Consider the following 25371-nt stretch of genomic DNA (forward strand, 5'->3'; position numbering starts at 1 on the left):
ATGATATATATACTTTGTAATAATTTCGAACGTTAAATATAAATGTCAAACAGCTTTCATTACACATGCTGTTTTCATTTATGACGTTATCTTGTATACTTAATGTCTATTGGTTATTTTATAAAATTGATATCCTCTCAACCAATCACCGCTCTGTATTTGTCAGAATGTTGACGTATCATAATCACTGGCCGATGTCGTATAAAAAAACAATGCAGTTTCAGTAAACAGCCGACTCTTACTAAATTAATAATTAAATAAATTGTTAAAATATTATATTAAATAACTTACTAAACTTACATACAGTATAAAAATGGGAGTGAGTATTTTACTTAGTATGAAAATACTAACCAAGTGAATACTTACTGTAAATTTATTATGTTATTACGCGATAAACATACAATTAATGAGTAATATTGTATTGCTTGTAAGTTACATCCTTTTCGATATTTGTAAACATGTAATACAACGAATGTATTTTTATTCACTAGAAAAAGACGGTTTCTTCAGTCAATAAAAGCAAAGAAAAACGTCAAGCGCGAAAGTTAGAACAGCGTCGCATAGCTGATGGAATGTCCTATGTTACCTCTGCAAACAAATTGAAAGAGCTCGCACCCTTGTGTAAAGAGCTGCTTGTCTACAGTAACAAGGACTTAGAGATAGACATGTACATCCAAAAGGTATCAGAACTTGACAAAAAAGTATTAGACTGGGCCATCAGTCTGACAGAAAGAAATATGAAATCATTGTAAGTATTAATTCTTACTGGTCCTCAAAGAATACACAACTAGCCATGAATGTATATAACAGAACAAGTACAACTTTCAGTTATTTAGATGCCTTAATAAAGTAACCAAACATCCCTTAATGGCCTATCAATGTGTTTAAGAAGACTATTTAATCATCATTCATACTTGTTGTATTCAATTATTCTATAAATAAACATTTATATATACTCAATAGAATTATATGACTATTTTGGAAAAAATTGTCTAAATTTTTGGATTGAAAATTGAGGTCCATAGTTTGCATTGCACTCTATAACAACAATTTCTTCATTGACTTGTAGTTTGTGTCTGTTGAATAGTGTTGCTTGGTGTTATCTTTGTGGGACCCCGGATTCCTCAGCTGGTCTGGATTTTATTTTTCTATAATCTGGCCATCTCTATAATGGATCATCATTCTGAAATGGTAAAACAGAATCTCGGTTTGTGCCCTCTTCATGAGTCTTCCTAATGCGTCTTTGGTGTTGTCAGTGTAAAATATGAAGTTTTTGTATGAAATAATTTTGTTTGTTAGTTTAAATCACATATATAGAACAACACAAATAATGGTTGTATCACAAGTAATTTGCCTCCGGAAAACATTCATACCATAACTATAGTTTGCATTAAAATGTGTCTAATGCTATCTTTTGAAAAACAATTATTAAAAGATTTCAGTCAAAGAAACAATTATGTAGTGAATTAACTTTAATACAACTGATGTGGCCATTTCAACACAAGCTTCGAATATATTCATCTCACTTATTCAACTTTTCAATTACTTATAAGTGACAATAATATAACAAAAAAGTTGTATAAGTTGCACCCAAACTGTGTTTGTAATAAATAAGCTTTTTATATACAATCTCCATCATTTTCGAGGTGTTTCTGTGAGGTCAATATTACTAAAATTCATAATTTAGAACTAATTCTCATGCATTTAAATTGACCCATTATTTTATTTCATTATATTAATTATTTATCAATAGTTTACTTTAAAATACTGCACACCCTGTCAAATAAAAATGATGATTGAAAATAGAAATTTCAAAGAATATTATAATGTGAATCTTACTAGCAAACCATTGACTATGAACTATATAGTATGCATATACTATACTAGCTGTTACCCGCGGCTTTGCTCGCGTAGAATATGAATAATTGAATATATTTACAAATTAACTTAAAATATTACGTTAATGTAAGACCTCTTTGTTGACATTGGTGTGTATTTCATAGCTTCTAACTACAAAAATGACGGACTTCCAGACTAACCTATATACGAAATGTTAACCCAATTTCCCTCCTTAGGCGTAAAATATTCAGAAACGTTAAAATGCGAATCAAGTCATTTTTAATCGGTATCCCTAAAAGAAAATTTCATGCTTCTAACTTCAAAATTACAGACTTCCAGACTAATCTGTATAAGAAATGTCAACTTCTGTTTCTCCCCTTAGGCGTAAAATATCTAGAAACGCTTAAATACGTATCAGCACATTTTTAATCAGTGGCACAAAAATAAAATTTCTTGCTTCTAACTTCAAAAATAACGGACTTCCAGACTAAGCTATATAAAAATGTAAACCCCTATTGAACTCCTTAGAGTTTGAATATGCAGAAACACTTAAATATGTATCTACTCACTTTTAATTAGTATCTCAAAAATAAAGTTTCATGTTTTTAACTTCAAAAATGACTGACTCTCATAAAAACTTTTAACCCTTCTTTCACACCCTTACATTATCTAGAAACGCTTAAATACGTATCTACTGATTTTTGATCAGTATCCCAAAAATAAAGTTTCATGTTTCTTAAAAAATGACGGACTTCTATACAAACTTTCAACCCTTATTTCACCCCCGTTGGGGTAGAATATGCAGAAACACTTAAATAAATATCTACACCTCTTTAATCAGTATGCCAAAAATGAAGTTTCATGTATCTAACTTAAAAAATTACGGACTTCCATACAAACGTTCAACCCCTATTTCACCCCTTTAGAGGTAAAATTTCCAAAATTCGCTCTTTAGTGGGCGTCATGATATGTTAGTTTATAAGTGTACAGCCTAAAATATAAGTTTTATGCTTCTAGTTCTAAGAATGACAATACATTCAACAACTTACAACCTGTCATCCCCCTTTTCAACCCTTTACAGCATTTCTTTATCAGGTTCTAAACTATATGTGTACCAAATTTCATTTAAATCGGTCCAGTAGTTTTGGCGTGAAAGCGAGACAGACAGACAGACAGAGTTACTTTCGCATTTATAATATTAAATAAATTAAATATAGTAAATATATAAAAGGGAACGATGCTTGAAGATATTTCCCTTTTTTCAAGTTTTTTAAATTTTCCAATGTAAGCAGAGCCCTGCTCCTAAGCAAAATGTACGCAGTGTGGGATCAATTTATATTGTTTATTTTTATAAACAAATAAAAATTCATGATTTTCAGTTTTTTTTAGTTTATTGTGCTATAATCACTATCTTCATGCCAAATTTCAAGTTTCTAGGACTACGGACTTTCAAGAAAAAAATACAATTCCCGTTTATTCCCTATCCCTTGGGAATTCCGAAATATCCTAAAAATAGTTTTTAGTTGTTGTTATAACCTACTTGCATGCTAAATTTGAAACCCCTAATAATTATAGTTACGGAGATAGAGCTATTTTGGTTCGAAAATATAAATCCCATTTATTCCCTAACCCGTGAGTATTTTGAAAAATCCCTTCTTAGTGTACCTCTAGGATACTCAAGGTATGCGTGTGCCAAATTTCAAGTCTCTAGGTCCAGTGGTTTAGGCTGTGCGTTGTCTGACAGTCACTCAATCATTGAGTAACGGAACAGTTTTATATATATATTGATAGTATAAACTTTTTGTAATCTATGCATTGGACCAATGTTATTTAAAAAATCTAATTTTACAGTGACTATTTTATACAATGGGACAATTTTACTACTTTTTACTAATTGTTTTAGACCTATATAAATATAGCTACTTCCTTTATATTATGTAATTTTTAAATTACTATTTGTTAGGTATGAAACATGTGCGTGGGGCTGGAACAAGGATGATAAAGTTGAACAAATGATGGACGATACAGCTTGGTACCTGATAGCTAAAGATAAAAATAACAAACTTCAAGCATTTTCACATTTTAGATTTGACATGGATTTCGGTGATCCAGTACTTTATTGGTAAGTTATAATAGTTTGTTTTATTGTTATCCAAATTTTGTCCATAAATCAATTGATAGATTTAATTAAATACGGATAGAAAATGAGTGCATTAATCTATATTAAAGATATTTTTATTCTTTAATCAGTTGAGATATCTCATTAAAATGTACAATAGATTTAGAGGCTAAAGTTTTTTGTATATTCCGAGTAAGTTCTTTCAAGCTCTTTTGATTGATCATCTTTTTACAACAATATGATGATGTTAACAAATGCTGCCGTTTTTTTGTTTTCTTTTTTTTTAGTTTTTCTTTTTAAAATAAATATTAACAATTAATTAATCAATCATTTATTCTGTAATCTTAACCTTTTAAGGCACGATGTAAAATCGGCTTACAAATTATTTGAAATATATTTTGAATATCGGCTCGCTATTCACGCACACATCGTTACCGCGTGCCAATTAATATATTGTTTCACTTTGCCGCGCTCCGCAATGTAACACTCGGGATGACAGATGGATTAATACACAGATAATATACGGGATAATAACGGGAATACGTCGAATTACCAATAACTCTGTATATTCATATGTAATCTTATATATTAATATCGTAAGACAATTTTTGCCCCGGTAATTATGAGATAACTAAATTTTTAATGTCAAATAGTATACATTAGTTAAGTTGGAATTGGAGTCTGTCGATAACAATTTACTTTAATTTTGTTCACGTTTTTCTTTTTTTTTTTCTTATACTCTAACCGGCCAGTAACTTTTTCCGCTCTCTAAATTGTTTGTGTAACTTGATATTGTAACTATAGTAATTTCAAATCAAGAATCCTCTTTATTTTTCTGCACATCTACGGCTAAAGCTGATCAAAATGAGACTATAACCGATTTTTAATACGCAGCCATCGTCCCATAATCACTGGGGCAAAAATCGGCTTACGCTATTAATATGCAAGATATATATATATATAAATGAATCCCTATTTCTCTTCGTCACTGCGTCACGGGTGGCGAGTGGCTAGACCAGTTTTGACAATTATATATTTTTTGTTGTGTTTGTTACGGTCAGAAGACGGTTCTTATGAAGAATAAATTTAAAAAGTTGTGACGTTTGAAATAACGGTTAGAGAGTTTGCGCAATTGACAGAATGCGCGTTGCACAATTTGTAAAACAGTTTTTGGATTTTGTTTTTTTTTTAATTATACCAATTCGATCCATATTTATAGATCATGTAAAACAACGTCTGTCGGATCAGCTAGTAGATGATAAAACTACTGAGTTTTGTTGTCAGTTCTTCCTGTTAAAATATACATTTAGAAACAGGTACTTTTACATGTAAAATGATGTTGTAAAATGACGATTCAAAAAAGCTTGTAAGAGTCTCCTTGAATAACATATTTAGATGATGATATGATAAATGAATCTGCTTGAATAACATACTTAGATGATGATGTCAACACTATGATATACATAGAGGAAATCGTAATTGACATATTATATTGTATATATATTTTCAGTAAAATAATACAAGTTAATTATTATTATTTTTTATTATTATTCTAATTTGAACACTTATATTATCTCCGTTACATCACACAATATCCGATGACTAATTTTCGTAATACATACATACATACATTATTTTCGGAACACATTTATAAAACATTTAGATAGAGATATTTGAATCGGTTAGTTCTATGTTACTCTTTTGTTGCATTCAATAAACTCACATAAACATTTGTGTTTGATATGTCACAGGGGAAAATAATAAATATCTTACATATTATTATTTACAACGTACATACTAGTGTTGGACAACGAATTGACGATAAAATTGACGTTAATTAAATCTAACTATCGTTAATTCGTTTTCACCTTGTATATCCAAAGAAAACAATGAAATAGACTAATATTTCGTCTGAAGAGTCTCTTCTCTAAGACTATGTCTTTGGGCCACCACCGAATGCAACGTGTACATAAATATCGAAATAGTTTATGGAGGATGTAAATAGCCAACGAGGTGATAGCTATGCTGAGAGCTAACACGTCTAATAAAAGATACTGTGTGTATGATAAGTCGAGAGCCGGTGACCGCAGATGTCCAGCCCCTCTATGTCTTAGGACGTATTCGATCCAGTAGATTCCGGTCTCCAGCGGCGGCAAGGGCCGGTCGAGGAAAATATCTCTCAATTTAAGCGCGTTTTCTTTGTACCTGCAAGTAATGACCGACTAATGATATCATCGTAGTAAGCAAAGATTTTTATTACTGAATGTCAAGTAAGTTATCAACCGGACAATTAAATCTGTTTATTTTTTTTAAAGATAAACGCTCAAACCATTTATCATCTGCAAATAATGAGCAGTCACATTTTTTTCTTTATAACTGAGGTTATCGAAATTTTGTATTGTATTTTGTTTGTTTGTAGAATTAAAAACTATTTTTTTTTAAATTCAATACCATGCTGTGTCTGTGACTTTAATCTCGTTCATTATTTTATTTTGCGCAATTAAACAAATATCGCCTTAAAATACGTATCGGTGGTATTAGGTATATATATATATTAAAATGAATACTGTAATTCATAGATAAGGCATGCATATATCGTTATATGTAGAGATCTGTTTCATGAGTAATAAGTTCGTATAAAATAAAATTTACCTAATATCTGTAAGTAAATCGTAGAATGTTTCCCTCCATGTATCTGTGCATGAATCCTTTAAGGAAATTATCCTTGCGACGCCACGATCGCTCATGGCGCGTCCATTCAAGGCCTGATCAGCATACAAGGGCACCATAAGCGTTGGAACGCCACACGCTACCGCTTCTTGTGTTCCTAGTAGACCCCCATGAGATATAAACAGTTTTACGTTTGGGTGACCTGCAAAAGATAATTACCGAGTTTTGAGCCTAGATAATTAATTCAATTATAATGTTAAGAGTGTAATGTAATCAAAACAATATTTTTCCAAAAATATAAATTTTGTTATTAAGTAGCAAATCAGCTGACGTATTAAATTATCGTTAGTTTTCAGACACATTCTGTACTATGGTATTGGTATATTGAAGTAGTACTAAATGTATCGCTATAAATCTTACATTTTAATGTTGAAAATGACAATTATAATTTTAGCCAAAAATGCATTATGACGACAAAATAAGTTTTCTGATAAACGATATTAAGTTAATAACAGTCAAAACTTACATAAGGTCTTATATTGAGGTATCCAGTCCATAGTATATACGTTGTCTGGAACGGTGAGATTCCTTGCAAGCAATTGGCGGTCCATCCTCACGAGAACAGTTTGAGATAGTTCAGATATAGCTGTGAAAATCTGTGCCAATTTCTTACTGGGTATAGTTTCAATTCGTGACATAGAACCAAAACTCCAGTATATTACGCCTTCATGTGAGTTGTCTAAGAGTCGCTTTAATTCCTGAAAGAAAAGGCGTATACGCGAATGATTACATAAATATACTCTTGTGCATATTCCGTCCACCCATTTAATAGATAATATTTAGTTTAGAAAGGTCTTAGGTCTCCGAGCAGTGTTGTTCTTTTGTGATAGGCAACACGTACCGTATTTAATTTAGATTAACAGATACGAATATGTTGTTTAATTGAACCATCGAACATTTTCTATGATGTCTCATTAAAAGCTTACAATCATGGAGAAAGTTATATAGGTTTAGTAATCAATAGATATATAGTATTCATTAAACTGACTAGATTAACTAAGTAAATAATTTACTAACCTTTGGCAACACTTGTGAATTGTCAAGGTGCAATCCTCCAACTTCTATCAAAGCAGGAACTAATGGTCGTACTTCATTGATACTAAAATGGCTGTTGGCAAGAACTAGACTATAGTTTTGTGCTAATGTTTCCAATTTAGGCCCAGGACCAAATAAACGATCAGCAATTATCTGGAATAAACAAAGAATATAGAACACAATGAAATGTATGTAATTTTTAGTTTTAATAGTAAAATGATGAATAGTTACAAACCTGTGAAGGTTGCTGGGACTTATTCTTGTAGTTAATCTTGGAGTAAATAACAGCTATGGTATTAACAAAACGTTCCCATAAATTCATACTTTGTCCAAAACCCAACATATACGCTGGTATGTATGATGTTCCTTCTGGGTTACCCAATTGCTCGTTGACCCATGGAAGAGGTACGCTCGATAGGAGCCCAACAACTGGAGCTTTAAATCTAGTACCAAAGGGTAGAAAACATTCACTTCCAAAAACTTCAACTATAACTAAATCGAAAGTTTTTGACGAATTGACCAGCGCTTTCACGGCAGGGTTTTGTGAAACAACTTCGCAAGCGTGAACACATTCTTTCATAATTTGTTCCAAATTTCGTACGGCATCTGGTTTCAAGGAAGTATGCTGTTTAGTTAGGTTATTGGTAATTTCAGGTATCGTACCAGCTAAGTTGATCTCTTCCACGTTGGTCGGTGGATTTTTCTGTAAAAAAACAAAGCATTTGTTTAGGTTGATGAAAGAAAAAAAATTGAACTTTGTCAATATTATTATTAATATTTATGAATGCGGCAAGACAAAAGGCTTGTTTCCACTAATAATAAATCGGATGGCTTTGAGTTTCTAATGATTAACCATGATAATTAGTAAATAAAAAAACAACTTTACTACAAAAATAATAAAAGATTAATAATATTTTTGGAAAATAAAATCGACAAAATGAGGCGTTTAATCACGTGACATTAAACACCAATTATTTTTTTATTCATCTTTACACCTGTTTTGACACTAGGTGGTCTTACTAGTGTAATACCAGCTTTTTTAAGATATTGTTCTTCAAATGTTTGAAACCCCTGTCTGCCATAACAAACATACCACTTTGTAATGTTTGGACAAAGTCACAGGATTCAACTAAATAAGTGTCAGTTGTCCTGCCCCTAAATCCCAGAGAAATATAGTTAACTAGTCCATTTGGTGTACAGGATATTAAATATTTTATAGAGTTGGCTTTTTTATAATCTGACAAGGTTAATGCTTGACTTATTGCTTTAGATGGTTTTTCTATCTCTTATTTCGAGGCGGTCTATAATGCAACTAACATTATTATATTTGTGCCTGAATGCCATGGGTAAAGTTTTTTTAATAATTTCATTATCTAGGAATACAATAAAAGGCCTCATAACACTATTAATGGAATATTTTTTGAAAATATCTTGCTTAAATATGATGGAGTCATTGCATAATCATCTAACAGTTGATTAAATGAACTATCCAATCTTATTTTATTTAAACAAAACAATAAATGATATTTAGGAATATTGACTTCATCTTTTATTATCAATCAAAAAGTAACACTTGCTTGGAACACCAATATACAGTCGAGGCTTTTTCTCAATTTTTTTAATCACATTCAATATGGTCTCTTTTGCTTCTATCATTTTGTCTTCTTCAATAAATTCACTACAGTCAGAAAAGGATTTAACTTTCAAATAATGCACAAGCGAATAACTGGTGGTAGATGTAGATAGTACATATAAAGAAATGTCGCTATCTGACTGTTCTACTTCATTAGACATATTTCTTGTAGTTTTGCTGGGAGCGGACATAGAAGGCCTTGAATTTATAATGGTTTCCCATCTGAACGGAGATGTGGATATTGGTGGTGGTTTCAATGGTGATAGTGCCTTTTCTGTTGATTTAATTGTAGTCTGGACAGCTTTACTTCCTTTATCTTGGCCTTTTTCGCTGTCAATTTCAAGTTCATTTCTAAAAACTCAAAATACTAACGTAAAAAACCTATTTTTCTTAAAATAGTATATTTTTGGGGTGAAATAGATGCTAAGTTTATTATAGTTTTAAACTAATTTCCAAATTTTGTCAACTAGCCTAATGGTCGAGAGCAGAGCGCGTGCCGTGAGATAACGCGCCTCGCGACCCTAAAGGTCATAACGTAAATGACTGAATACTTATTTTCCATCAATTCAATATGTTATATTCAAACTCACTTTGTGATATGACTGTTCCACAGAATGTAAAGGAATATTCCTAAAATGTTGAAATAGAGATAGAATTGTTAAAATAGGGATAGAATTAAAATTAATGCAATATTATTTTTTCATGTCATGTTTTACCAGGATGTGTGAACAGTTTTTGACAGTTGCTATGTTTACACAAAAATTAGCTAATGTACAATGTAGTGTAAAAAGTTTCGACGCATTCGATTAACGATAGTTTATCTCATTAAGTACAAACTACAAGAAGTATTTCTTTTTGTATGAGATTGTTGTTTCATCTGTAACATGTAAAAACGAGTAACTTTAGACGATGAAAAACACTCGATAATTAAATATTAAAGTATTGTGAAAAATACAGTCGAATATATTTTTTATCCTTTACCCTTTTGATAATAAATGTTAAATCAGTTTAATGCCCTAATGACGAACATTGTAATCTATAATAATAAATGAGATGTTATTCTATATTTATTTTCATTTTGTTCACTAACGGTTAAATGAGAGAACTACTAAACCAATATACATAAAATTTTAGTACATAAATATATTGCAGACAACGTCTGCCGATGATTAGGCTTGTTTCAATTGCAGACAACGTCTGCCGACGATTAGACTTATTTCAAATATTTTGCGCTCACACTCACTTGCGTAAAATCGAGATAGTGATATTTAAATTATATGTTATCGTTATGAGTTTAGACGTACCAAAAAAATTGGTAGGTAAACAATCGGTATAATTATTATCTTAGTTTTTTGACCCGCAATTAGTTGTAAACAAAATAGTCTCTAATTATTCACTTATGTATAGAAAATAATTACTGTATTTTATAATTTAAGTTACATAAAAGTACATGTGCCGAGGTTATTGGTTCGGAACGTGCATCTTAACCGACGGTGCTGCGTTTAACTAGGCTAGCATCACCGAGCTTATTAAATCATCTATTGCTCGGTGAAAGGAAATAATCCAAAAATCATATGACCGAAATTAAAATATTCGAATTGTATCAGTGTAATGTAATTGTTATAAATTTATATTAGTTAAAAGCAGTAAAATTGTCTATGCCTAAATCCTATTATCTTTCATTAGATAGTAGAGAAGTAAGTCAGAAGGCTATGTAGTACAGTCTGTACTGTTACAGAGGTAAACTCCAGGAGGAGGGAGACCAGCAATAAGACATTTGACATGTTATTTATTTTCATTATTTTTCGATTATTATTGAATACTATCATAAGTTTTTATATCAATAACAAAGTTCACGTTTAGCTTATGTTAATACCTATTTTAATATAATCAAGCATCTTACAAACATACTACTCATAGAATTGTTAAAAAATACTTTGATATAATTATAATTGTTCTTACACAACCTTGTCGAAAATAAATTAATATATTTTATTGGCAGAAAGAAAAAAAATTAAATTGGTGTTTTTAACGATGGCATTTATAACAATTTTCCAAAATATTCGAAATACATGGAAAAAACAGTAAACATAATATATAAATATCGATTCTTCTAAATATAAACGTATATTATATTATTTTGTTTTTTCTTTCATTTCGCGTTAAACTAAATTAATAAATCAGCAATAAATAAATTTAACTAATTATGAAATTTATAATTGATCTAAATACCTTAATATAATTTTATATCAACCGTACTATATTCATCATCATCACTTAATCAGACAGAGTTACATTCGCATTAATAATATTATGATAAAATAAGTTTTTTCTAAACAAAAATAAAAACTCGCTTAATAATTATCAGTCTTAGCCGGCGATATAACGTAACATGAACGGTCGTTGAACTTGAAATCTTGAATTAATGCGAAATAGCATGTTTTGGTATCTTAACAACTGTGGGCAATCTCCAAAACACGGCGCCTTAGTTATAATAAAAATAAAAAGGTTTGCACTATCACGTTGAATGTTCGTGCGCAGGTCAAAATCTTTGCTGTATTTACTTACTACGTATTTAAACGTGTTCCTTTTTGAGGATATATAAAAATAAAAAAGCAGAACTCTTGTGGGATCTTCCCACTAAGACCCTTCCTAAGAAACGACTTAGGACTGGTGATACCTGCGAATTAATATCGAGTAAGGTTAATTCTCATACGAAAATCCTTACAAAAATATGTTTCTAATATCAAATCTGACTCACTCATCGAATCATATCAATAAGATCATGGGAGTAAGATATTATGCATATAATTAATTTATCTAAATGATCGACGTATAATTCCAGTGATTATGTAACGAAGTAAACTTTTAGACTTATCTTTATGGGTTAAGATCAAAAATGTCCAGAAAAAAAACTTTACTAGAACACCACTTCACTTTTATTCCTGAATATTTAAATGCGCAAACCTGACAAACACTTGTTTTCTTTTTCCACTTAAGTTGCGGTATTTAATAAATTATCTAATTTTATTAAGCACGGTAACTTCTATGCCTAACGTTTGTTGATCTTTTTCAATGTATGGAGAAAGATTATGTTAGAAACACACTCGTAATTATAGGAAGTTGTAATTTATAATATCTAACGTTGTTTTATCTGCGAGAACAGTGCTCTAGTACAGATAGTCCCTTAATTGTAGTTCACCCTTCGACCCGGTTACTTAATTCGATAACATAAACAATAAATAAATTAAGTTAATAGACATACAGATGATGCTTTCGCGTCTTTTACACTGGCCGCGACTTGGTACGTAATATACTTGGTGGTAATATATTTAATTTTTCATTTTCCACCCAATCAAAAATACGATAAAATAAAGAATATTCCATAAATATTTTGGAGACCGTTTCAAATAGTGTGGTGTGTTTTTTTGTTTGAAATGTATAAAAATATTATTTATTTATCTAAGGAATTTGAACTAATTACCTTAAAGGTTGTGTATGTCGTTTTAATTGCTCAGACAATTATTCGATTATAATTAGCTGTTTACTGGTCAAAACTGGTAACAGAATGTGATGGAACTAGGGGAAATAGTAATATTATGAAAATACTTTCGGAAGTCTAGACTTTGTTTTAACTGACCGGTTTTATAGGACATAGTTATTGCATAATTTAATTCGTGTAATTATTAATTATTATTATAATAATTATAGAAAAAAAGACAAATTGATAATATTATGACATATCTTGCAATACATACCATTGTGAAATGTGTTATGACGGTCAACTGGTGGTTCTTCCGGGCAAGAGCATCGATGAGGCGGCCGTACATCGCATAGTGGCTTTTCGTGTTAGTTGGTAGTACGGCCAAGATGCGTGCTGCATGCGCCACTGAAGCGCAGACAAGCACCAGCCACAGCATCCGCGCGCTCATCCCGCTGCTGTTCGACAAAGATTGCGGCGCGCCGCGATGTCCGCGCTCCCATCCCGCCTGACGGCTGACCCATCTGACGTCACCCTGAAATAATTGCCCGCACGCGTACACGACCTTTTCACTACACTCGACTACAAGATATCACTGATAGATTTTCTTTCTCACAATACTATGCGCGTAAATAACCTACGGTTCTTATTCAGTTTAAAACTTGCCATTCGCTTACTCGGGTAGGTGAGTCGGTGAGTTCGGAGAAGCGGTCTCACATAATCGGTAATCTTGTCAAACAAACAACAATATTATTGATTTCCGATATATGTATATTGTGCGAAATGGTAATTGTTGGAATTTGAATTTTATCGTATTAGTTCACATTTTATAGACATTCATTTATTTAACTGCAAGCGTCCGTCATATACAAATGAAATTAAATGTTATTTTTTATTGTATCCGTTAATTAACTGTATATTGCAATATATATTATATTTTATTGCAATATATACTTTTTATAAAACACAATTTTTATTAGGGGGATCCGTATTGTAACCAATTAATTAAGCCTAAATATTTTCGTTTTCTCATATCTTGGCGGATTCTTTTATCAATTATTTTTTTTGAAGTTCACCTCCACGCATGCAGCACTACGTGCATACAAGTTCACGATAACGCTAGAATACCTACACGAGTCCAGCTTAGCAATAATAAAAAAATGATAATATATATTTTTTTATCTTGAATGAGTTCATGTGAATATTTTATGTAAAGGGGTCAATATGTAAAAGTAATTGTGAACCAATTTTATCATTAGTATTAAGTACGGACAAAATACAAACCGAGGAAATAAGATATTACGACAAAACAATATCACCGTTGTAAGGTTTAAGGTAAATATTTCCGGTCGTATTTTCTTTACTCTCTTCTATAGAGTTATCAATAGTGCAGTTTCTAAACATAATTTTAATACGAAATATAATTTATTACGCTTGGTTATGTATTGTAGATAATTTAACTTGTAATATAATTTAAGGTTTTCATTCTATTATCTGTTTTCATAAAAAAAATAACTTATTGTCCGAAGTTAAGATCCATAAACCAGTGCTACGATTCGACTTAACTGTACTGAGCTGACACCATTTGCCACAGATATATTTTCATTATTTGTATAGTTCGCCGAATAAGGGTGTAATCTGTGTTAATAGATGAGGACACATTTTTTTGTTGTAGGTAATACATACTGAAAAAACGTAAATTAGTATTTTACGTAGGTCCATAAAAAATATACTGTAAGATGCAGCGCGCTTAAAAGTTTTTTTCTTTTTATATATGTACAATATTAATTTAAAAGTTGTAAGGCTTCGCACTTAAATCAGCTTTACATTTAGAATACTGACGTGACAAGCGTACAATTAATGTTCTTGTAAATAATAATTAAGCAAACTTGCTTGCCCGAATTAGAATCAACGACCTCAGGTCAAGATCCACGTGCAGCAACCGATGAGCCAGCCTTAATTACTTTGATGTTGTATTTTATTAACAGTTACGAGTTGCAAATCGAGGCGGAAGGAAGACGCCGCGGGCTGGGCCAGCGCGTGCTGAGCGTACTCGAGCGGCTAGCGCAAGCGACGCGCATGCGCTGCGTGCGGCTCACTGCGCTCACACACAACCCCACCGCCGCCGCATTCTTCAGGGCTTGTGGGTCAGTTTATCTCTCTATTGCAGAGGGAAATGTAAATACTATTAGTAATATATGTCATTGTAACGATGAGTTGTAGACGTACCCGCATAAAAGTGAAAAATCGTATTTAAATATTACATACTAGATGAAAACCCGGCTCCGGTGAAATAAATAAAACTAAACAAATTTTCTAAACACACTTTCTGAACGCATCTGTAAACGTCAAATATGATCACCCGTTGAACTGTCATGTCATTGAATATTATGAATTTAAAATCAGAATATGTATCTCGATTGTACGCATTTTGCGGATATATGTTGTCGACTATAAAATCATGTTTTTTTTTAACGATCGGTAATTGTGGTTTGATTTCGATCAAAAATTATCTATTACACAAGGAGTTTGAGTTGATATACCTAAGTATTTTTTTTTTCTAAATATTTAAAAATAATGAATGACGAATTAAATCGGAAAGTAATTACATTATTAATAATGTTTTCAATCATATAATGCGTAATATCTTTAGTACTACATACTTACATTTATTTGTTTTTTCTTGAAGTGATTTAGCGGAATATTTCGTTTAATTAGATTGGAAATAGTTCGCGAAATAGATAGCGATAATATCTAGAACAGTGGTCGTCAACCCGTGACCCGCGCCCCGCGTGCGTCTCTCCGTCTAACTCTAAACAATGTCATACGCCCTTGTCTTTATACTAAGAAGTATCTTTCAATTTCCTTTTTATTCAATTTAAATCAAAATATACTTTATTCGCATACATAGATCCTTACAAGCACCTAGGACATTCTTACAACACTCGTTTCAAAAGTGTAAACACAAAGATAATAAAGCTAAAACAAAGTGTGATCTAAATGAAATAAAAAATACTTTTTGTAGAAGCTTTTTAAAAATCGAATGATGGACACTATTGACTTATTATTATTATAGTATTTGATTTGTATTAAAGAGTGCCTATTTCGGTTAAAAGTAAAAGTATTCAATCACAGGTATACACATATACAATTTGAAATGAGACACTAAATAAAATTAAAATACAATTTACTTTCTATGAACGAATCTCATGTGTTCCTTCTTTCCAATTACGGTATTAAAAAGATTACTTTTTTCAGCAAAATAAAAAAACCGGATTCGAATAGTTTATTCCATACGTATTTGTCAGTCATGCATCGGTCACGTGACGGCAGCGGTCGGATCACACGCGCATCGCATATTCATCGTGTGTGGTCAACGTTCGACGTTCGCTATCGTAAGTGCGAACAATCGGTGAGGTTGAATATTCGGTTCACGAAACACGTGCAGAATAGAATCAGATAATATAGAAATTTAATATTAATTTTGTTGTTGCCAATTATGCCGTACACGACGTCTAATCTAAACACCTTTGACAGGATAACTAGCTATCCCTTTTCAACCTCCCACTTGAGAAAGAGATAGCTACATTTTTGGATATGTCTGTCAAATTAATTAAGAAATTTCTTACAACAAGTACAATGTAGGTACAAAAATATAGATAACCATGATGAATTAATTAAGTTAATTATAGAAATGATTTTTACACTCCAGTTTCCATAGACTGGATTGATATTGAATGTCAAGGCCAATAGTTTAAGTCTGATGTTTCGAAGAACCGGGATTTTAAGATAAACAAGTTCGTATCAGACAATTATATACCAATGATAATGTTGTTAAATCACGAGGTTGTTAACCGCAAATTAAGTAGGTACCTACGCTTAAACTTAAATAATTATCATCGACGAATTCTAACAGATGTATTAGAAAACAAACACGCGACGTAATTATCATAAAATTACCAATTAAAGTGACATTTATTAACCTCTAGGTTGACCAGCTAATTATACTGATATCTTCACCGAATTATTTAAAACATGTATCTATTTTAAATTTAAAGATATTGATCAATATTGCCTGAAAAAAGGAGAGGATGTGCCTTAGCTCAGCCTTGGGACATAAAGCTGCTGATTAAGGAAAAGATAACATTGATTTACATGAAATATAAATAAATCGTCCAATTGTAAAAGTTGTAAAAAATATTCTTATTTAAAAGAGAATGTTTAGGGGTAGATCATGGTTGTAAATAAAGTCTATTCCAATTTAAGGAGGATTGTAGAAAAATAAAATAAATAAATATTATATTTACGTCCATGCGATTTGCTAACAGTAAATAGTTCTTAATAAATATATCTTTATTTATATTGGAACAAAAGCCTCAACCGTCTTCAAACGAATCGGCTTTTGCACGGGCTTTTAATTAACAACTATCATACCTAGTAACTTTTTTACTTTACTTTACTTTACTTTACTTTACTTTACTTTTATTCAACCTCCAACAGCCACGCTTAATACGTAATTAATTAGATTAAAAGCTATCACCGATTGGAATGTATATTCTACAGAAAAGAACCGAAACATGTGGTACCAACTATCTTTTGTGTTATATGATAAACTAAATGTCACTTAATGTAACTTAATCGGTTTTGGTCGTACAGCATACTCTACCTCTAAATTTGCTTACGATGTACACAAAAATATGAGTGACTAGAGGCTCGTTTTAATAATATATTTGTATTCTCAGGTACAGTCTTGATGAAACAAGTCCACCGAAAGAAGAGATTTCACATTACGAAATCCTGAGTAAAGCTACCGAGGCGACGGCGATGGAAGATGATACATTACCAGAACCACCCAATACACGGATAGAACTTGCAGGCGCTTAAGAATTATTAGTTATACTTTAAATTAAATAAAAATTTCTTATCAATGCATTTCCAAAGTTAATCTTGAGAAATAAAACAAATAAAATAATCACGACTTTTACTTAAATTTCCTGGTTTGTATTAAATTATTTATTTAAGTAAAAAAAATAAAGTGTATCAAATATCGGATCCAACAGCCATTCAATGAAGAATATTTAACAAAAGAGCTTGCGTGAGCTTTACGGTAGAAGAAGTGATGAGTAAGAGGTAACCTACCCAAAAGGGCTTGCACAGAGTCTGCCTATCAAATAACTGAGACTAGGCTGTTGCAGTGAATTTATTAGCAGACAAACCCGATAGCATTTTCGCTAGTCACTAGACCAATGAGTTAGTTCCTTTTTAAAGTACCTATATAGAATATAATGAAATAAATAAAGTTTAAGTGCCATTCTACGAAATAGTATAATAATTATTGGGCAATAGTCTCGCGAAGTGATATGACTGTGATTAATGAATGTTATCGGTTCCTTTAAACAGAAGCGACTGAACGTCTGCGCCACTCGTTCTCGAACAATCCGATTCATTTAGTGTTGTGCACTATTAAATGAATTCAATGAATTCTAATGAAACTCGTTTACATTGAGATATTCACTATCCACTATCTAATAATAATAGCTTAACATTTTGTTGTGTTACTTTGGATTAATGAAACAACACTAAATTTTTGGCTTATAAAATAAAATAATTCAATGTATGTAATGTAAACCATAACTTAAGTATGAATCTATTCATTTACGACAAACTAATTATTTTTTACCAAAGTAAGCTTAATTAAAATATTCAAATTGTATTTTTTTTTGCTGTCTTTACTCTTAGTCAACTCACACACACTAATACATTTAGTAAGCATGAGCCTCATTACCTCAATAATGCACGGTGATAGAAGTTTAAGGACGCGCCTTCGTGAGTAAATATGAAATGAGAAATCATATTTTATGTTTGTATAATTTACACTATCGATTTACTGAGTCTTATTTAACTGCTTATTGATATACTTATTATTACAGCAGAATCCTCTGGCATAATGGGTACTGTCTATACTAATGAATAGGGTATTCTACTATGTTTGAAAAAGTACTTCAAAATGATGATTTTCGTAATAACATTTTGAAGCTACAAAAAAATATGTTTACGTAAAATAAACACGTTTTCTTGCCATAAAACTAAATAAAATAAATATTATATTCTCGCAAAAACCCTGTCTGTCATTTTCTGACGTCACACTGATAAAAACAACAGTTGTGTATGTATGACTGGCATTCATTCAACGTTGACAGCTGTAAATATTTGGTATTTTTTGGGATAATAATGAATTACAATCACTATCGTTGGAGTGTAATGTATAAATACTAGCATTAAAACTCCAGAAAAGTCGTTCATCAAAGTATCATTATTGAAATGACAGTTTTTGTCTAATTGACGCCCTACCATGACGGCTCGTGTTTTAGATCACGTGATATACGGACCAAAAATTACGACTTTTAATTTTAATATAATAAATTATTAATGCGCTTTTTGACTCAAAATCAAAATTAAATATTTAGATTTTGAGTATAATATATATATTTTAATTTTTATCAAATTTCGTTATTTTTTCTTCACTACCGAAAATACCCTATTAAAGACAATGAGATTTAGACATAGATATATTCCTAACAATGTATATTGCAAATAAAAAATAGGCCAATATTGATCCCTGTGGAAAACTTATTTCTTAGCACACAGCCAAACAACACCATTTTAGAAATATGTTCAGATCTTTTAGTTAGTAATGAAGAAAATACATCAAATATTTCCTTTTAAGCATAAGCTTGTATAAAAACATTACAAGTGCCACGCAATAGATTGCTTTAGATATATCAATATATAATATATATATATACCAGCATTTTATTGTGATGTGTGCATCGTATATATGCCTGAGCAACGCTATACAAGAAATGGGCAAGTTTTTAATTATTTATATTTTTTTTTTTTTTTCGAATAGTCATAAAACTTAATTATCATTAAATCCGAAAAATAGCATATACATTATGATTACTATTAATGAGATTCTCAGAAATATCCTATAAGTCAATATTTTTTTGTAATATTCAGAATTAAACACTTCTATAAAATCTACAGAAGTGATTCGTTCAAATGAACATTCAATGGTATATTTGTAATAATTTAGCTGCATCTGTTGATAATTACTTTAATTGTACTGTTATCTGAGTTAATAATTTATCAAAAAACTCTGCATATAAAGACGTTTAAATAAAAATGTATGCATATGTAATCATGATCAATTCGATTGGCTGTATTTGATTTATATGTTTCCTATAAACACTATTAATTATGTCCGTGTAGCGTTGATTTTAGCATTATAGTTTTGGATATTGTTTGTAATACATAATGACTTCGTATGAATTATACTTTTTTCAACTTTTGAAGTACTATTTAACAAACAAAGCCGTTTCCCGCCATCTGTACGCTTAGATCTTTTAAACTACGCAACGGATTTTAATGCGGTTTTTATTAATAAACAGAGCTATTCAAGAGGAACATTTATATGTACAATACATGTAATCTAAGTAGTAGGTATATGTACCCTTGTTAAGCCGAAACGGAATTTATTTCAACTCTTGTATAGGTATTATGACAAAAAATTAAGTTATATATACTCCATATTTATTTCTTGACATAATACCTAAACAAACCTTAAATTTACGTTTTCCATTCCATTTGCTAATAGATCAGCTATATTGAGCACTACTTCCATTTCTTGACGAATATGTGTACGTTTATCTATAAAATGACAAAATTCCACTTAACAACTTATATCCTCTGTAATTTCACTTCCAGTTCCAATAACAGTTTTGTCGACGTTCAAAACGCAATTTTTCGTAAATGCACAATTAATATCATAGACTATTTAAGCTCTCGCTTCATGATATCGCGTCAATTCTATATCAAAAATATACGAGTACCATAAAGCCGTTGCTTCTCCACTTGAAATATCCGATCGTGTTGGATTTGGTGTCCTATCGGATTAGGAGAGTGAAGGAATACACTTGTGTTTAAGCAAACGTTTGTGCATTTGAATATGTCCTGCGATGTCCACTTGAGATTGGCAAAATTGGTCGTAAGATATCAGTGTCTCAAATAAATTTGATTTAATAATCAAATTTACATATTTTTCATGTCATCTTTATAAAACATTTTTCTTTGTATACTTGTTATGTGCAAGCAATGTTAAAAATATTGCTTGCACATAAGAGAGGGTGATACGAAATGGCAGCGATTTAGTTTTAGTATATTATTATTTATTTCATAAACCAGTCTGGCGGTGATCATTAAATTTTCTTTGAATTGAATCTATCATTATGAAAAGGGTATCATATAATGTAACATTATTATATCATTTGCGCGAGTTTCTCGGTCGTAACCAGGTCCTAAAGTCAAATTGTAATTAACCATCCAATCAGATAATATTACGATGTTTTCATTACGAATAACTAGACATATTGACAACAGGAAAACTTGCCTATTTACACTACTACATTAAAATTAGTTAAATAAATTCAAAGTAAGCAAGATATTGTTATTCGATTTATAAATTATTTTATTATCCAATTAAAGTAAAAAATATAGTCATTTACTTAATTATAATATAATTACATTACATTTATATTAAAATCCTTATCACAGTATTATTTTATGTAAAACTCGAATAAATTAATTAATATGTATCATCCATGAATGTTTTCGACGTCTATTGGAGATTCGCATCGGCTTTCGTTTGAATCTTCCTCGGAAGTACTGAGAGATGGACAAAAATATACTTTATTTGATATATTTAAATTTGCACCTAATTCAGAATGCTGACTGTGTAGGACCAATGAGATATTTTCTTGACTTTGATTCCAAGCTTCGGTAAAAATGTTACTTTGAGAAGCAGTTGAGGGTAACGCCACAGCGTGGGGGGGCGTGATGGGCCCAGTTTTTTCTCTTCGTTCTCTTGCTCTTCTATTTTGAAACCATATCTTTATCTAAAACATAAATTAAACATTAAATTAGTAAAAAACATTTAATCTAGTTGAAAAGCTATGTCGATTGGAATTTCTTAAATAAACACAATCATGTCATTGTAATCTAAGTAATACAATATTCTCAGAAATATCATATCTGATGCAATTTGAATCAGCACACTCTCGCTTTATTATAAATTGATCTTTTTTGTCTCATTTACTAATTTTGTAGTTTAAATGGCATTATTTTGACAGCACCATTTTTAATTCCAGATAGTTTTTTTTCCTACATTTTCCTTTAAAAGTAAATATACTACTACTACTCACTCTATCATCTCTGAGCTGCAACGCTGCAGCTAAAGCACGCAGCGCCGGTGGCGCGAGGTAAGGTGCACGCGCATACGCAGCCTCCAACGCCGCCGCCTGCGCACTTGTGAATGGCACTCTCGCATGCCGACCAGAGCGACGTGCACGGCAGGCGTTAGGTGCACCTGAAGTTTTTATTTATTTAATAATGTTACAATAAAAGCAATTAACAGTAACATTGCTTAGCGTCAATCAAATATTTCATCTTTTGTTCTTTTGCTCATAATTTGTTAACAAACACCGGTACGTACAGATACACTTTACTTCTTACTCTCACACGTTTACTGAACTCCGTACTACTATTGAGAATTTATTGCCAGAAAAAGATCATAACTGTGTACTATTCCCACCGGGTTTGAATCTAAGAACTCGTGATATACCTACCTACCTATCTCTTTTGTATTTTTAATTATAAGCTAATTAAAAATACAAAAGAGGCAGTGAACAATTTACGGAATATATCTTAACACATAATTATAATCGCTAATTTATTAAATTATCAGAAGGATGAAAATGAGTAGCTAATATAAGTTTTGGCCTGTATACATTAAAAACAATTTAAAACCCGACTGAAAAATATATAAAAAATGCTAACGTGGTAGTCTTGGCGGCTGATAGCGCGTACAACACAACCAATTTGGAACCTGACTACTTTCTTCCCGATCCTTATTATCTTCACTTAAAATTCTCTCAATACTAAAATCGGAACTACCGCACTTCGCACTCGATTGCACGGAAGATAAGTTCATGTTTTCAACTGTTTATGTTCTCCAACTAAACATAAGCGGTCTATTTGTTACTTTTATAAGCTTGCACAATTAGGGGTGGATTTCTGTAGGACACGCCTCCCTACAAACAGGGGTTGATCCCCTTGAAATGTAAAGATGTTTATCAGTAGCCGCTATCAATGGGGAGCACGCTCCAATGAGCACACGAGTGTTGTGACGTTAGTTCATTCATACGCACGATGCGAATCCGAAATGGATACATTGCACAAAAGGATGTTATTACTTTAAGGGTATGTGGGAAAATTAATTTGTAACTTATATTATATTACCATTGTTCCGGAATTATCAGGAGTAATATAATATCGGATTGTGGTGGCCAATTAAAATCTCATTGATGTTTGCACATATGCCAAATTGGTTTTTGTTACAAACATCTTTTTCATTAACCTATTAAATAAAAAAAAATGAAATTAGTTGTAGTATAGAGCCAAGATGGCCCAATGGTTAGAAAGCGTGCATCTTAACCGATGATTTCGGGTTCAAACCCAGGCAAGCACCACTGAATTTTCATGTGCTTAATTTGTGTTTATAATTCATCTCATGCTCGGCGGTGAAGGAAAACATCGTGAGGAAACCTGCATGTGTCTAATTTCAACGAAATTCTGCAACATGTGTATTCCACCAACCCGAATTGCAGCAGCGTGGTGGAATGTGCTCCATACCTTATCCTCAAAGGGAGAGGAGGCCTTAGCCCAACAGTGGGAAATTTACAGTCTGTTAATGGAAAAAAAATGTAGTATAATTATGTACTATACTGTACTATTTAATACTTATCATAAGTATTAAATAATTCATTATCCTAATAATATATATAATTCTTGTGTATATGTCACCGATCTCCTAAATGGCTGGACCGATTTATATATTTGTTTTTAGTGTTTGATTTCGTAGGTCTAAGTTTGGACTCGAAAGGTTTCTTTTCGATTCCAGAACTGTTTTTCATTCGCATGAAAAAGTAAAGAATACTACTTAATATTTAGCGGGAACACAATAATACCAAGAATTGCTGTTTGGTGGTAGAACAACCGAAGAATGGTAGTACCTCGTTATAAGAACTTGCAAAAAGCCTTACCACCAAGTGACTAATTCAGTTACACAGTTTCATTTTAATTTGTATATACTTTAATAAAATATTTTTTATTTTATTATGTGTGATATACTTTTATACTATATCATACCTACATACCTACCTAACAAATTTTTTTTTCGTTTTTGTGTATGCCAAGGGAATACTCCTGAACGTATCGGTACGAGATTATGACGAGGAGTCACCCGTAGATTTAAGTAGTAGTACCCTAACTTACGAGCCAATCTATATAATAATTAAATAAAAAAAATAGTTATGTAAAGATAGTAATTTAATAGTATTTTTATTAATCACTTTTACCCATAAACTGAAATTAAAGAAAAAATTAACAGATAATATAAATTTATATTTAGTCTGAACTGTTTACATTAAAAAATATTACAAATAATGAGATAATTTAAAATTGCAAGGGGAAAAACTTCGATCATCTCGATGTGATTGCGTAATCGTCGTAACCATCTAAATAATATAATGCCGCATTTTCGAGAGCCACATTATTTAATTTTTAAACCGCTACTTGACAAAACCCAACATTGAATTGATGTTATCTTAACAATTGTTACAAGTTAATATAGAATCGGCTCTTCACCTTCGGATGGCTGCAAATTGCAATAATACTTATGTTTAAATAACGATTACTTACTTCGCTTTGTATTTTAAACTTTTTAAACTGCGATGATTAAAACCTTACTCAGTGACATAGTTAATTTAATTATTTAAATTATGTCTCCATGTATGCATGCAGATATGAATAGTTTGTAATAAAATAATCAAAATTATCTAAAACAGATGACTTTATGCTTAAGAATATTTTAGAAATGGCTAAACATTCCTTGAATCTCCAAAGAGGGTAATAATTCAATATATTTATTTTAAATTACTTCCGCTATAGGTTCTAACGTTCAATAGTATAATAGTAATTGCAAATGCACAAAAACTATCTAACTACCGTTCAATGCCGTTCCCCGTCTAAGGACACCGCTTGTACAACTTAGATCCGCAACGATTACGTGGACATTTTTTTTATTTTAAATTACCGCATAAAATACGGTCGAATTGAATAATTGTTATGCTTACTTTTATTTCATAAATATAATTATTTTTATATTATCATAGAACATGTTGCTTAATAATAATTATTAATTATTATTTATTTATTCAAGTATTCATTGTGTCAGTCATTTTGTAAATTTTTGCTAGTATTAAAAAGTTATCTACTAAAGTTAAAATTTTATATATTACATAATATATAGTACATAACGTTATTTTATTAATATAATTTCGTATATAGATTAGTATTAACTTTAGTAATATAATTTTATGACAACATTGTATATTATTGACGCTATGGAACTAACAC

General features: G+C 31.1%; 4 protein-coding genes across 5 annotated transcripts in view; 2 read left to right on the top strand and 2 right to left on the bottom strand.

The window, feature by feature from the left end:
* Window positions 1-179: 179 nt before the first annotated feature.
* LOC113396145 (N-alpha-acetyltransferase 40) lies at window positions 180-17809 on the top strand. Of its 2 annotated transcripts, none has more exons than XM_026633968.2 (5): window positions 180-319; window positions 492-748; window positions 3803-3961; window positions 14826-14984; window positions 17580-17809. In XM_026633968.2, exons 1-5 carry the CDS (start codon window positions 314-316, stop codon window positions 17719-17721), a joined length of 723 nt encoding a protein of 240 aa, XP_026489753.1. In that variant the 5' UTR covers window positions 180-313; the 3' UTR covers window positions 17722-17809. The 2 variants fall into 2 exon arrangements, with proteins under 2 accessions (XP_026489753.1, XP_064073910.1); XM_064217840.1 differs by having other exon boundaries at window positions 195-323; window positions 498-748.
* Window positions 5493-13374, bottom strand: LOC113396141 (UDP-glucosyltransferase 2-like). Its single transcript, XM_026633965.2, has 6 exons — window positions 13115-13374; window positions 7959-8426; window positions 7706-7876; window positions 7155-7386; window positions 6611-6830; window positions 5493-6163 (listed from the first exon to the last, which is right to left on the bottom strand). Exons 1-6 carry the CDS (start codon window positions 13286-13288, stop codon window positions 5812-5814), a joined length of 1617 nt encoding a protein of 538 aa, XP_026489750.1. The 5' UTR covers window positions 13289-13374; the 3' UTR covers window positions 5493-5811.
* The window catches only part of LOC113396119 (tRNA-specific adenosine deaminase 2), a 31775-nt gene continuing 23860 nt past the window's right edge, over window positions 17457-25371 (top strand). The window contains exon 1 of the mRNA XM_026633930.2: window positions 17457-17466. The gene's annotated coding sequence lies outside the window, so the exon portion shown is untranslated. The remainder of the gene's footprint in view (window positions 17467-25371) is intronic.
* On the bottom strand, window positions 21095-23046 carry LOC113396146 (homeobox protein MSX-1-like). Its single transcript, XM_026633971.2, has 3 exons — window positions 22732-23046; window positions 22098-22261; window positions 21095-21791 (listed from the first exon to the last, which is right to left on the bottom strand). Exons 1-3 carry the CDS (start codon window positions 22883-22885, stop codon window positions 21492-21494), a joined length of 618 nt encoding a protein of 205 aa, XP_026489756.1. The 5' UTR covers window positions 22886-23046; the 3' UTR covers window positions 21095-21491.

The sequence above is a fragment of the Vanessa tameamea genome, chromosome 19, assembly GCF_037043105.1.
Source record: "Vanessa tameamea isolate UH-Manoa-2023 chromosome 19, ilVanTame1 primary haplotype, whole genome shotgun sequence".
In the NCBI taxonomy this organism is placed as follows: Eukaryota; Metazoa; Arthropoda; class Insecta; order Lepidoptera; family Nymphalidae; genus Vanessa; species Vanessa tameamea.

What these genes read in the sequence shown, in the direction of transcription:
- LOC113396141 (XM_026633965.2), bottom strand. Translation starts at nt 13,288, where the DNA reads ATGAGCGCGCGGATGCTGTGGCTGGTGCTTGTCTGCGCTTCAGTGGCG. An exon ending in TCATAACACATTTCACAATG is followed by an intron (nt 8,427 to 13,114) that starts GTATGTATTGCA and finishes GTTTTTTTACAG; the next exon opens with AAAAATCCACCGACCAACGT. An exon ending in ACCTCAATATAAGACCTTAT is followed by an intron (nt 6,831 to 7,154) that starts GTAAGTTTTGAC and finishes TATCTTTTGCAG; the next exon opens with GTCACCCAAACGTAAAACTG.
- LOC113396145 (XM_026633968.2), top strand. An exon ending in GAAAGAAATATGAAATCATT is followed by an intron (nt 749 to 3,802) that starts GTAAGTATTAAT and finishes ACTATTTGTTAG; the next exon opens with GTATGAAACATGTGCGTGGG. An exon ending in GGTGATCCAGTACTTTATTG is followed by an intron (nt 3,962 to 14,825) that starts GTAAGTTATAAT and finishes TTTTATTAACAG; the next exon opens with TTACGAGTTGCAAATCGAGG.
- LOC113396146 (XM_026633971.2), bottom strand. Translation starts at nt 22,885, where the DNA reads ATGAACTTATCTTCCGTGCAATCGAGTGCGAAGTGCGGTAGTTCCGAT. An exon ending in TCAGCCGCCAAGACTACCAC is followed by an intron (nt 22,262 to 22,731) that starts GTTAGCATTTTT and finishes TAAAAACTTCAG; the next exon opens with GTGCACCTAACGCCTGCCGT. An exon ending in TGCAGCTCAGAGATGATAGA is followed by an intron (nt 21,792 to 22,097) that starts GTGAGTAGTAGT and finishes TTTATGTTTTAG; the next exon opens with ATAAAGATATGGTTTCAAAA.